Genomic DNA, 13,250 nt, shown 5'->3' with positions numbered 1-13,250 from the left:
TTATAAATTATGGAACAATTTAAACCTTCAAGTATATTTGAACAGGTTTATGCCACACTTCAGCGCTTCATACTACCCTAATTTGTAGTATAATACACATTAGATACCTAGAGTAGAAAGTATGATCTTTTAACTATGCGGGAAAAGAAATAAATAAATGATTGTACATAAATAAGTAGTTATTTTCTCAGTCGTGGACTTGGTGCTAGAAATTTTCTGTAAACATTTAGAAAACTTTAAAGCTTTTACATCTGCAGTTTAGGTTTTTATGACATCTACTCTCCAACTTCAGCTTGCCTTTACCCCTATGTAGCTTTGTTGGGCTTACTTCAGAATGGACATAATTACTTGGGCATGATCTCCTAAACATGAGGAAGAAGTACCAAAATTAATGAAACTATGTTGGACGTGGACGTGTCCAATAATTTATCCTTACTCTGAGCAGTATAAGACACGCGTGTCTTTACATTTTAAGCTTGAGAATTTCTGGGTTGGAAGTTTTCAGAGGTTTGGATATTTTGTATGGGATTAAATTTAGCATGTTTAAGTTAACTTGTATAGCTGTAGTTATGTGGAAGCTTTAACTGGAATGAATTGATTATACAATAATCATAGGAGCAATTATTTAATATCGTTTTCTAGATGGTAAATATACGACCTTTAATCATTCATTGATATCTTTGGTAACTCATTTGATTAATTTATTTTATTGATGGTTTTGTCTAAGATTAATGATGACTGACATTTTGTCTTTGGTCTGGTAATGGATAGACAGCGTGTCGGATGATTAAATTAGTCTTAGTAGATTCTTGAATTTGAATGCCCCTTTACTGATTCATAATTAAAGTAATATGTATATTTCCTTTCTTAGAAGCTAAATCAATGTTCATGATACCCTTCATATTGTGTTTTCTTACCCTTACATGCTTAGTAATTTCTTTTTTACTTTTGTAGTATATGCTTGCAGTTCACAATATCAACTATTCTGACTGTGGGGACTAAGTACAAGGGGAAGCAGGGAAAGTGTGAGTAGATTCCATGATTGCATAATTGATGATTAAATATTCCTCTGAAAGAAAAAGAAACCCTAGATTGAGCTATAGCTGAAGAAAGAATAGTGGATTTCTAGTTGCAGAATTACTTAGGAACTGACTGAATCCAACTAAAAGCAACAATCTCTATAGTATCTTCAGAATTGTCAACGATCGATGGGTGCATTTTTCAACATGAGCTCGTCAATCATTATAGTAAATCTTATGATGTTTTTTTTTTAACATCTAGGGTTAAACATACTAATTCTATTGTTTGCAATGTTATACCTACTATTGTTCGATTGGCAGGTTATGGCAAAAGTTTATCTGCCTTAATATAACAGGATCTAGTTGGAGAAGTATTGGTGGAAAAAGATCGAATAATCTACTTGCTAAATATGGTGCTTTTCTTGCACATGTTCCCATTATAAAGAAATACGAATTTAACAAACCGCATGAATAGTCTTGCATAAGTTTTGCTCAGAGCTGGCATGATCTCATGAGCATTACTTAATTATCACGACTCAGTGTTCTGTTTGCTACAAGGGGAGGTGAAACTATTGTTTGATAGTAGTGATACGACGATGAGTCAATTAGTTTGTTGAGGAGGAATATCATATGTATTATGAGAAGCGTGCTTCATTGATGATGATTTGAAATAGTTGATGTTGATCTTAGAAACTCATGAACACTTGCTTACTTAGGAAATGGACCTATCAATGATAAGTTACTTCTCATGTAATATACAGGAAGTGTAACTTCTCTTTAGGGAGAATCTATCAAAACTATTTCTTTCCTGCCTATAATATCATAGAAGTTTTAGTTTCAGCTATCAGACAACCTTATGAGACTATTTTGTTGGCACCTGGCATCTGTCTCTGCAACTTTTTGGAAGTTAATTTACTTAATGGTTTCCATTATGTCCCCGTTTCTCTGCTGAAAAATATTCCTCTGTAGTCTTCCTATTTACGCTAGAATGATTTTCTTTTTCTTCTTTTTTATTTATTTTTTATTTTTTAATAGACGATCTCTTAGCCGTTCATATAATGATTTTAAACACTTTATCATATAACTTTCTTTAGTTTTCTCTAGAGTTTCCATAGTTTCCACATTTTACACCTAGCCTAATTTTTCCTTTCCTATCATCTAGGCACTCATCCACATAGATAACTGTTCTTTTTTCATTTATTTAATTTCTCTGCAGTTTTCTTCTTTGATCTATGATTTTCACTTAACTAGTTAACTGCATAAAGTTTCTGCCAGTAGAAAAAGTTGTGGTTAGTCGTATTACTTCAGTAAGCATCAAGCCAGTTATCATGGTCAGAATTATGCAAGCAGCTTTAAGTTTTATGATTCTGCATCATCCTTTTAGGCTAGTGAAGCATAAGACTGCATATCAGACTGTTGAATAACTGTTTGGTAAACTCACCTGTTTGTATATTTTAACATTGGAAACAAGTTTGAAGCTTGATATTTAGCTTATTTATTATGAACTAGCTAAATTGAGAACACTCAAAATGAGCTCAAATTAGGTGCTTTTTCTTTGCTTTATTGACGCACATTGAATAAAAGTAGAACGTGTAGGGAACCATATTTTCTCAAATCCATATGTAATTAAGTTATATATCTATATATTTGAGTAAGTTTATGTTATAGTTCTAACTATTATATCTAATTCTTGGCCGAGTAATGAGCTTCAGCTTGGTTCATGCGCTCATTAACTTGTACCAAGCCAAGGTTGAGGACTTGAAGTGACTCGAGCTCAATACCTTTATGAAAGCCAACCTATGCTATTCTAAGCTCTGTTAGGCTGTCCTGAAGGTGCACTCAAAAGTAAGCGTTTTACACACATCTATCAAATTAACAAGGTTAAGGTTGAAGTTTGCACTTACCACGGAAATTATTTATAACAATCTGGTGTATAATCTAACATAGATGGACTTTGGTACATACCTGGTTTGTTTTGGTGACTTTATGAAATTGAAGCGCATAATTCGGTCAAATGGTTTTGGACATCTGCATATTGCAAATAGCAATACGTGTATACAAGTATGCCAACTGTTGGATGGGAATTCGAATCCAGTGATTGGCATGCTGAACAGCAAACTAGGAGTTGTAAAATTGAGTTGTATACATGTGGTGGCAGTGGTTAAATGTTCACGATTTGTGGGATTTAATCAGTTTGAATTCACATTCTCTCTTCTTTGTGGCACAGTTCTGCACTTTATGTTTAATGTAATGAATCATTGATTCCAAAAATCCTAGCAGGACAAACTCAGGAGTGAGGAATTTTTTTCAATTCAACTTGTAAGACACATGTCCCTTGACAGTGTACTTCTACACGTTCTGTTATAAAGGTTAACAAAGTGGATTATTTTGATATAATCAACAAAGTTGTATGGTAAGGTTGGTAAGTTAGTTAGTCGTATAGAGGAGAACCATAAGAACTGTCGAATATAATAAGCTTGCATCAACATGAAGGGTCGAGTCCTCGTCTAAATTTCCGTGTAAAGCAGGCGTATCTCATATCAGCCTAGGACTGTTAAGCCCATAACTTGATTTACTAGTACTTTGAGTATTAATATCCTTTATTTTTGTTATTTTGTAGGCTGAAACTTTCTTGTGCTGGTAATGGTGAAAGAGCAGGCAGGAGACGGCAACCGAGGACACAACAAGAAAGAATACGTTAAATTTCTTTAGTTGTGGTTTTATAGACTTCAAATGACAGATCTACAGATAGAAGAATAAAGATTCTGAACTTTTGTGTTATTATATATCATGTATCTCTTGTCAACCTGAAAGAGGATATGCTTGTGATTAAGGACAAACGACTGCCCACTGCAAAAAGAAAAGGTGTAGGTAAGAGGGAGTTGATGATATAAATGGTGAAACAGTAGGGAAAAGAGGAGCAAAATGGAAATGGTTAGAGGGTTGGAGGAATGACATGATTGCCTAGGATTTCCTATTAGTATAGCCCAAAAGAATAAAGTTTATTCTTTCTGAACCGGATTAAGAAAAAAAGAAAACTTGCACACTTCCTTTTTCTAGTTTTCTAGAAATTTTATATGTTTAGCTTTGCAAATTGGCATGTTATCACTCTTCTTCCTGTATTTTATCCTTATGTTTACCCGATTTCACTAACTGTATCCTTAAGCAATGGGAATGCCTCTATAACAAATGAATATATTGACCAATTATGACTCCTGCAAATTGATAAAGAGAGGTTGCAACACATGAATCAACCATGTTAGTGAAAATACAAAACTATGTAACCACTGATTTTGCTTTTCTCATGTTGCTTTTTGTTGAGCATCAGTGGCAAAACTTGCTTGAAACTGTGTCTCGCACTGGTGAACTGTTTTTTGGTGCTGAAATCTGGACATGACTCTCATTTTTCCTGTTGGGGTGGTGGTTTATCACTGGAGCATGGTTGGGTCCTCTTTACATGTAAAAATCAGTCTTTTAAAGTGAGTCCCTTAATGTGTTCGTGTTGCTAGTTTTACCCATGCTTGTATTATACGCTTATAGTACAAATATTATGGTTGAACCTATTTATGAATAAGATTTTCCACTTTATTTGTTCAAACATATCTCCATTCCTGAATTTTACTTTTCGCTAATAATCTCTCCTGTTTTTTTCTTCATTTTTCTTTTTAGTTTGTTTGGCATGATACCGCTTGCTTTCCAGCTATTGAATGCCAGATGGAATGTTGAACTGTGATACCATCAGTGGTTGTTGATATTGTCGACGATGGCCTATAGGTATGCGCTAATTCTATAATTTTTCTTTTGTTGGGTTGCTGATCTTCAATTAATTTTTATGATAGATCATCAATCTATGTATTGGTCAGAAACTTGTGCTAACAATATTTCTAATCTCACGGGCATACAGTAAAAGTAAAAAAATTATTAAATTTCCCTATTCCACTGATTCTACTGATGTAGAATAAGGAAAAGGTGTTGATGCTAGAATTGTTTTCTCTCTTATGATTCAGTAGCTACTGAAGCCACTGATCTATTTTGATATGCCAGATGTTTTGCTGTTAAATTATACATTTAGGAATCCAAGTTTGATCCAATGCTAAATTTTTGAATTCGATGTCTTAATGTTGCCAGAATGTTTGTTTTTTACCCCACAGCTTGAGTATTCATATTCTTCTTTTGAATTTTACGTATTATTTTAGCACTGGCAAAGCTGAGTGAAGAAAACACCCGGTAAATGGATATGTTGTAAATATGATTCTCTCTCTTTTCTTTCTAAATTTCTTCTGTCTCTTCTTCAATCTGATGTAAACGACGCCCTGTATCTTCAGCTTCGCATTCCACTCAAATTTTGTAGTAGATATAAATTTTGGTGGGGTTAGAAAGGGATGGACTACCCCCTATGGTGTAGAACAAGTCTGATGGGCCGGACAAAGTAAAGGCATAAATTTAAAAGAGGAACAGTAAATAGTAGATCAGTCATATTTAGTACAACCCAGGTGGGGTATTCCTTTAACAAATATGGTGAAAATCATATGCCTGCTTCTGTCTGATCTTTTGCTTCACAAATCTTAGAAAGCTCAGAACTTGATCTGCCTTGCTAATTGGATTATGATTTTGATCTTTCTACTTTCTGAATGCAATACTTCAACTCCTTTTGAATGTTTAACCTTGATGGTGATAATACTATGTCGTTCCAAATTGAACCAACAGCACAAGCGGGGTTAGGAGACTTGTAAAGCTCATATATTGAGTCTGCTGCCTCGTTCAAGCTACCAACCCTTTTTAGACAGTCTATTTCATCTGGATCAACTAGCAGAGTCTTGTCTCTTTCTTTCCATCCTATCAGCTTCAGAGTCATTATTATGTTAGTATTTTAATGAAGCACATGCAAATAAACGTTTTGGTTACAACAAAACATGACAGCTATGGATACTTGTGTGATTCACTTTTCTAACTTTGTTATTTTTGTTTGTTCTTTTTTAGCACTAGTAAGTCAGTGGAGTAGGCTTTTCGTAGAGAGAGAATTAGGCTTGAGATAGTTTTGGTAGCTTCAAGGTTCCCTCAGCCCTGTATTCTTTCTGCTAATTAGCGTTCCAAACTTGTGAGCTTCCAGGCTTTATACCTTACAAACTTCCAAAAAAAAGGTCCCCGTCTACGAGGCACTCAGTTTCATGAGATTTAGGAGAGGGCCTCTATGTTATATAATTTTCCTTTCTAAATAAGAAAATGCAAGTTCAACTATCACATGCAACTTACCCAAGTTCAAGTGAAATCAACTCCTTACTGTGCTTCACTTAAACAGACATTCTTCTCCAGTTAATGTAGCCTGATTAAGAGTAATCAAGCAAGAGATGGTTAGTTCTCGAACTAGTACCTTAGGAGCGCCTTCCAAAGCATTGGTGCAGTATAGCCTGGCATTATCAACTAGTTGGCAGTAGGTTAGAAATGCATTTGCAAATCTCTTGTGGGATTTCAACTGTGAATTCACCCTCACTGCTCTTCTACACATAATAGCTCTCCTGCATTCATCGACATTGCTCCATTCATTCAAGCATCTCAGGGAGAAACACTCTTATTCCTCTTCATTTATCTAGTAAAAGATTTTAGACACAATATACGATCACATGCACTAGATTAATAATTTGCTACATTACCTTATACCTCTGGTAACGGCTAAATAAGCATCACAAACAACCCCAACCAGCTCGATCCTATATGGTTTTCGCTTTTTGCGTCCATCTAGCAGTGGCTGTTCCTCTTCCATTTGCTCCCAGTAGTTCTCAGTTATAGTTCCGCCACTTTCTTCTTTATAACCAATTCCCATGCGATAACGTCTGCGATGGACATTTCTGGCCATTGTTATTGTCTGCACAACAAAGGGCGCCCAGGAGAGAGTGCCATCCATGATCACATCCCGCCCTTCATTCAGTGCTGTCACCAAAAGAGAAGATGCTGCGTTTGTGGATGATTGGTGAACCTGTATGATGAAAAAAAAGAAAAGAACTTCATCTGAACTTGGTAATATTTGTAGAATCTTTTCCACAAAGTACCAATGTTAAGGGGGAGGTAATCTTGGAATTAACTCTGTGTGAATCTATTTTATCTAAATTTCCTGAAATTATTATTAAATGCTCTTTCCAAGATCTTGCAGTTTGGGTGGTGCTGGTAGTGTTAGCGGGGTTGGGAAAAGGGGTGGAACATTATCTTACCAATTCAGCTGTTTGGATCATATCAGCATGTCCTCTGGAGCTAAGGGCTCTGTATATGACGTCTGACTCTTTGAAGGCATCTGCCTCAATAATCACTGCATTTCCTGCTGCTCCTGCCCAAAATGGTCTGCTCATGATTCAGAAAAGCAATAAATGTTGTATCAGTGTAGTTTGTTTTGTTGGTCTTTGTAAGTCTGGTTATTCATCTTTTAGAGAGCTGCTCTGCTAACATATTTCTCTGAGCATAAATAGGTGTTATAGATTTGATGCAAACTTGAAGACAGTAAACAAGTACTTTGCAGATGCCTAGAGTGCCAAAAATCATTAAATACAGAAGAGAAATGTTCTTACTCTTTCAGAATGTCCTTGAGCACAGTACTCTTCCCAGCACCCATTCCACCACCCATGAAAAGGAGCACTGGACTTCTATCAGAGTGCGCCACTGGAGCCATGACCTCTGTGCATTGTGAGTCATCGTTTGATGCTAGTCCCATTGCTTTCATTTCCTCTACCAGTGTATTGAACACCCTAGCAACCTTCAAATTCTTGGTCACCCTCTCGAATCTTTGTTCCCTGAATTAGGAAAGGAAAAAGAATGACACGAGAAAGAAAGAGCAAGTAAATGTATTGCTCCTGTTCAAATGGTAGCTTATCTGAATGATTTTTTCCATTTGATCTTGAGATTTATAGAGAATGCAGTCTCCATAATGCAAGAGCTGAAGCTAGACAGACTAAGAAATTTAATTTTTAGATGATCAGTTTCGTACATTCACAATCTTCTACAAACAATTTTAACAACCATTCCCTGCATTTTCTTATTAGATGCTTGCTTATATTTCATAAACTATAGTTGAATTAGGGAGAGAGAGACAAGTGACATTACAACTCATTAATGCCCTGCATGAATAGCGCTTAACGTTTATTAAAACTGGCTAAGAAGTACTGACACTTCTCGTAGGATGGAGTATCTGAGTTGGACACGTATGGGACACGACACTAACACCAACACTACATTTGTATCACGTCTTAATATTTTTTTTCTTTCTATATAACCGTATTGGAATTTTCGTGTCATATAGTGCTTGTGTCCCGTGTCTGAGTTTGTACCTTTTATGTTACAGGGTAAACTCTAATTTTCTTGATTTTATCTCAAGTCAAATTCTGATATTTGATTCTCTACATGGATACAAGCCTCAATTCACATTGGTTCTAACAGTAATGATACTGTACCTTGTTGCTGCCATAACAATATGCTTGAACTTCCTTTTGGGTTCCGCATCAGCGCTCAATACCTGAAAGTTGATGGTTAAAATGCAATAAAGGTCCAGATATGCATGTTTTTCTTTTAAGAATTCATTTGTCGTTAAAATGTTAAATACTAATGTCATTTATGTTACAGAATGGAAGGTGCATTTCATTATTTGTAGTTTAAACTCGAATCGTTTATATGTTTATCTCTTAATTTCTAGCATTTGATAAAGTCTATCGCTAGGAAAATGTGTGAAAGTAAGAACAAACCTGTTATTTTTTAATAGTTAAATATTTTTTTTATCAAAATGGTTATATATTAACTGTTATTTCTTTGATCTTAATATTATGGTTTCAATGCAATTATCAAAATGTATTAAAATTCAATAGATTATTGATAATTTTAGCATCACTTATATCTATATATAGCAAAACTATTTACTGTTTGTATTAGTATCTCGTGCATCACACATTATAGAATGACTAATGATTTCCATATTCAACCAGTGAAATTATTCAGATCGACAATTTTAGATTCTTGATCCATTATGATCAACCTCTTATCTCATGATCTTGTTTGTAATTGTATAAATACCAGAGCATTACTGCTTGAAAAAACATTTTCTTCATAACATCTCATGTACTCAACAATACATTTAGCTACCCAGATCTTAATTACCTGATGCAGAATAAGATCAGCATGGCTCCAGTGGAACGCGAAATAGCTAAGAATACACCTCTCAAACTCCTCCAAAAGCTTCACGAAAAGCGAATCTGCTTCAAGTTCATCTGCAAAAAAAGCATATATATCTTCTTCACAGCTTTCGCTCTTCCTGATGTATTCTGCAGCTAACTTGCAGAGGTGTGGACATTCTCTCCTATCCTTGAATCCCATTTGCCTGGCTGCACAATCATCAATGAGATAGATTTAGATGGTAGGAAGCATTGGAACATGATATTCATATTATCAGAAAACGTTTCGTATGGCTTGTGAAACATAATTTTATGTGTATGCATGTGTATTTACCTACATAATGAGAGAACCTTTCGAGCTTCTCAGTTTTGCCTCCTGCCTTTTGCTTTAAACGAGGCATGATCTTCCAATTTTTTCTCTGCCGGAGACGATAATGAACTGCTGCTGCAACGAACAAACCAATTGAAGAGGCTATAAAGATCTGTGTGAAGGTCGGTTTGCTGTTATAATCTGAAGAAAACAAAAAAGAAAACGAAAACAAATTTTATTTGACAGTTTCTCAACTAGATCAACACAGAAACAAAGAAAAGGTCAATGTACTAATTTTTATTCTTTTCAGGTTATTGATTACCCCTCTGCATGTCTGAGAGCTCCAGGGTAGAGAATTTTGTATCTGATTTAATGATGTTCTGAAGACAGGAAACAGATTTGCCATTGCTTCTTTCTTCGTAGCTGCATGGTCTCCTTTATATTTGCTTAGGGCCGTAGCCATAAGAGTTACAATGGGCGCATGCCTCGTCACAGCAATATCAAGTGGTGACACATGTAATAGCTTTAGCTCCTGTAGCATGGGGACATGCAATCTCACTTTGAGGTTGATTTTGTGGATGAGAGGGTATTTAGGGAAGGGCCATAATGCTCTTAATTTATGCATTTACAAAGAATTAGGAGATAATATGCTCATATCCCTGACATGTTTTCTTCCGATTGATTAAGAATCTACAATTTGTTTTTCACTCGCTTCCAATGTATTAGTTGTTTTGCTATAATATGCCACATGATATTTACATTTAATCATTATCACACATCTACCGTTAGTTATTCTCTTATGCAATGATTTCTACTCATTGAATATGAGTAGGGCTTTGTGTGAAAGGGTCAGTCTTCAATTTTTTATAAATAAAATTTTAATTTTAATAATTTTTACTTAATATAATTGAAAACTTTTGGATGATAATTTTATAGAATTTATTATAAATTTAAATTTAACTTTTTTCGTAAGTCAAAACAATCTATAAAATTTTAAAAATTTTCATCTTTAAAATTACTTATTTTTATAAATTTAATTTTCTTTTTATCTAAAAGATAAAATATATTAGTTTTTAATGAATAATAAACTTGGGGCGTGTTATGTAGTTCCCAAACTAGGGACCGACTGAGGCATACTATTACTAATTTAGCTTTCCGGGGTGTATAACTGTAATTTAGTCCCCCAACAACCAGAACAAAACCCGGTTTCCATGACGATTTCCATAACTCTCTCTCTCTCCAAATGGCCCGCAAAACTTCATCGTCTTCTCTATACACTGCTACATCATCGCTTTCTGCTGCTTCTACAGCAAAGTTATCATCTTTATTCACAAGCCTACATACCCACGCAATTTCTAATCTTAAAACCTCTCCAAAAATTTCAAATGAACAATTCATCAATTTCAAGTCCAAAACTTTACCAATAAACTCGACCCCTAATACGCAAAGCGACAACCCACTTGAGCAATTCTTGGAAATAAATTGCAAGTCAGGTGATTTTACTCTCCATGAAGCACTGCACTTCTTTAATCAAATGATCCATATGCAAACCACTCCTGCATTGTCAAGATTCAATAATTTGTTTGGTGCACTGGCTAAGAAAAAGCAATACTTGCATGTTATTTCTATGTGTGGAAGAATGAACTCAATTGGGTTGTTGAAAAATTTTATTTCGTTGAACATTTTGCTTAATTGCTTGTGCAGTGTGAAAAGAGTTTTTGAAGGTTTTGTGGTTTTTGGGATGATTTTGAGAAAGGGTTATAGGCCAAATACTCGTACTTTTACTAATTTAGTTAAGGGATTGTGCTTGGAGGGTAAAATTGGGGAGGCAGTTAGGGTTTTCAAGATAATGGGTGTATTTGATTGTAGGCCTAGTGCGATTACATGTGGAGTTTTGATTAGTGGGTTGTGTAGAACAGGGAATACATGTAATGCTCTTAAGTTGCATGAAGCGATGATTAATGGGAATAGTGACTTTGGCATCAATTGTAAACCTACTGTAGTTTCTTATAGCTGCATTATTGATTCTCTTTGTAAGGATGGCTTGGTAGAAAGGGCGAAAGAGTTTTTTGTGGAAATGAAGGAGAAGGGGATTTTTCCAAATGTGGTTACGTATACCTCTCTGTTACATGGTCTATGTTCCGCCAGTGAGTGGGAGGAAGCCAAACGTTTGTTTATTGAGATGGTTGATCACGGTTTGCTGCCTGATGTAGTAACATTTAGTGTGCTCATTGGTGCACTTTGCAAAGTGGGAAAGGTAAAAGAGGCAAGTGGATTGTTTGATCTGATGGTTCAGAGATATGTAGAACCTTCAACTCGTACTTATAACATTTTGATAGAGGGATATTGTTTGGCAGGTATGGTTGATGAGGGGAAGAAAATTTTTCTGTCTATGGTGAATAAGAGGTGTCAACATGATGCTGGCAGCTATAGTATATTGATGAAGGCATACTGCAAGGATTCGGAGGTACATGGAGCTATGATATTGTACAGGGAAATGATGGACAGAGGCATTCAACCAACTGTTATCACATATAGTACTTTATTGAATGGTCTTTTCTTGGCAGGTAAGGTTGGAGATGCAAGGAAGCTATTTGGGGAGATTCAATTTCAGGACATGGTGTTAGATTCAATTTCATATAGTATATATAATGTTTATTTGGATGGGCTTTGCAAGAATGGTTGTGTTTCAGAGGCATTGGATGTGTTTTATGGTTTAGAAAACTGCAAGTTTGCATCAAATGTTGCAATCTTTAACTCCCTCATCAATGGCATGTGTAGATCAGAGAAGCTTGAAATTGCTTGGGAGCTTTTCAATAGATTGTGTAATGAAGCTTTGCAGCCAGATGTTGTAACATATACTATCATGATCTATGGACTTTGTAAAGTAGGGCAACCGCAAAAGGCATATGATCTATTTTTGGAAATGGAGGAGAAAGGCTGTGCTCCAAACGTGGTCACATTTAATACACTCATGCGTGGACTCTGTCTTAATAGTGAGAGACCAAAAATAGTGGAACTTCTTCATAAAATGGCAGCAAGAAAGTTATCTCCGGACGCATCCACTTTATTGATAGTAATGGACATACTCTTGAAGGATGAAAATTACCATGAATGTTTGAATTTGCTTCCTACATTTCCTGTTCAAGAGGCAATGTAAATGTGATGTGATGAATGTCAGTTGTTAGCATCGTCTTCTCTACTTTCCTTCCTTTCTTTCTTTTTTTTTTTGGAAGAATTTTGGGTTCGAAATCATTTACAGAACTTTTTCCTGTCATTTCAAGATTGAAAGTTAGTGATAATGACCACAAAAGAAAATGAAGGTAATAATTAGATACCCACACTTAGGACCCGCATGCCTCATCTTGCACCCAAATATTATTATCATGTGCTAATTAAAATGGTACTTTTAGAGGAATGATTTAATTAAAATTATTAGGAATCTTTTTGGTATTTATTATTAGTTTGTTTTTTAAAATATAGAATTACAGAAAACTAAATCATAAATTTGAATTTTAACTGATTAGCAGCTATGAATAATTAGGTACCAATACTTGTTTAATGAAACATTAGTTTCTTCCAAATCTATACTACAAAAAGTGGATTCTGGAACATACACATGACAAAGTCTCCCTTGAAAGTTGCAGCATATCACATGGATTGTAAAGTGTTATACTAGGTTGTAGTGCCGACCCTTTGACATGATAATAATTTGTTTTATTCTTTTTAATAAAATTTCTCATTTTATTTATTTATTTATTGCCAAATGGGACC

General features: G+C 35.1%; 2 protein-coding genes and 1 long non-coding RNA gene across 4 annotated transcripts; 2 read left to right on the top strand and 1 right to left on the bottom strand.

Annotated features, from left to right (window-relative positions):
* Window positions 1–1,041: 1,041 nt before the first annotated feature.
* LOC112535163 lies at window positions 1,042–9,923 on the top strand. Its single transcript, XR_007214702.1, has 5 exons — window positions 1,042–2,864; window positions 3,640–4,793; window positions 9,162–9,408; window positions 9,534–9,658; window positions 9,787–9,923. It is a non-coding gene; the product is annotated as an uncharacterized LOC112535163 (long non-coding RNA).
* On the bottom strand, window positions 5,436–9,940 carry LOC8274746 (calmodulin calcium-dependent NAD kinase). Of its 2 annotated transcripts, none has more exons than XM_002520952.4 (9): window positions 9,799–9,940; window positions 9,501–9,677; window positions 9,153–9,376; window positions 8,456–8,517; window positions 7,577–7,798; window positions 7,226–7,352; window positions 6,671–6,993; window positions 6,391–6,535; window positions 5,436–5,862 (listed from the first exon to the last, which is right to left on the bottom strand). In XM_002520952.4, exons 1-9 carry the CDS (start codon window positions 9,806–9,808, stop codon window positions 5,623–5,625), a joined length of 1,530 nt encoding a protein of 509 aa, XP_002520998.2. In that variant the 5' UTR covers window positions 9,809–9,940; the 3' UTR covers window positions 5,436–5,622. The 2 variants fall into 2 exon arrangements, with proteins under 2 accessions (XP_002520998.2, XP_048226541.1); XM_048370584.1 differs by having other exon boundaries at window positions 5,640–5,862; window positions 6,273–6,535.
* A 632-nt stretch (window positions 9,941–10,572) lies between these two features.
* Window positions 10,573–12,678, top strand: LOC8274747 (putative pentatricopeptide repeat-containing protein At1g12700, mitochondrial). The gene has a single exon (XM_015720406.3). It carries the CDS (start codon window positions 10,720–10,722, stop codon window positions 12,634–12,636), a length of 1,917 nt encoding a protein of 638 aa, XP_015575892.1. The 5' UTR covers window positions 10,573–10,719; the 3' UTR covers window positions 12,637–12,678.
* The last annotated feature ends 572 nt before the right edge of the window (window positions 12,679–13,250 follow it).

Source organism: Ricinus communis, chromosome 1, assembly GCF_019578655.1.
Source record: "Ricinus communis isolate WT05 ecotype wild-type chromosome 1, ASM1957865v1, whole genome shotgun sequence".
NCBI lineage: Eukaryota > Viridiplantae > Streptophyta > Magnoliopsida > Malpighiales > Euphorbiaceae > Ricinus > Ricinus communis.
Note: the sequence above shows the minus strand (reverse complement) of the source record. Positions and strands in the feature narration are given on the sequence as shown.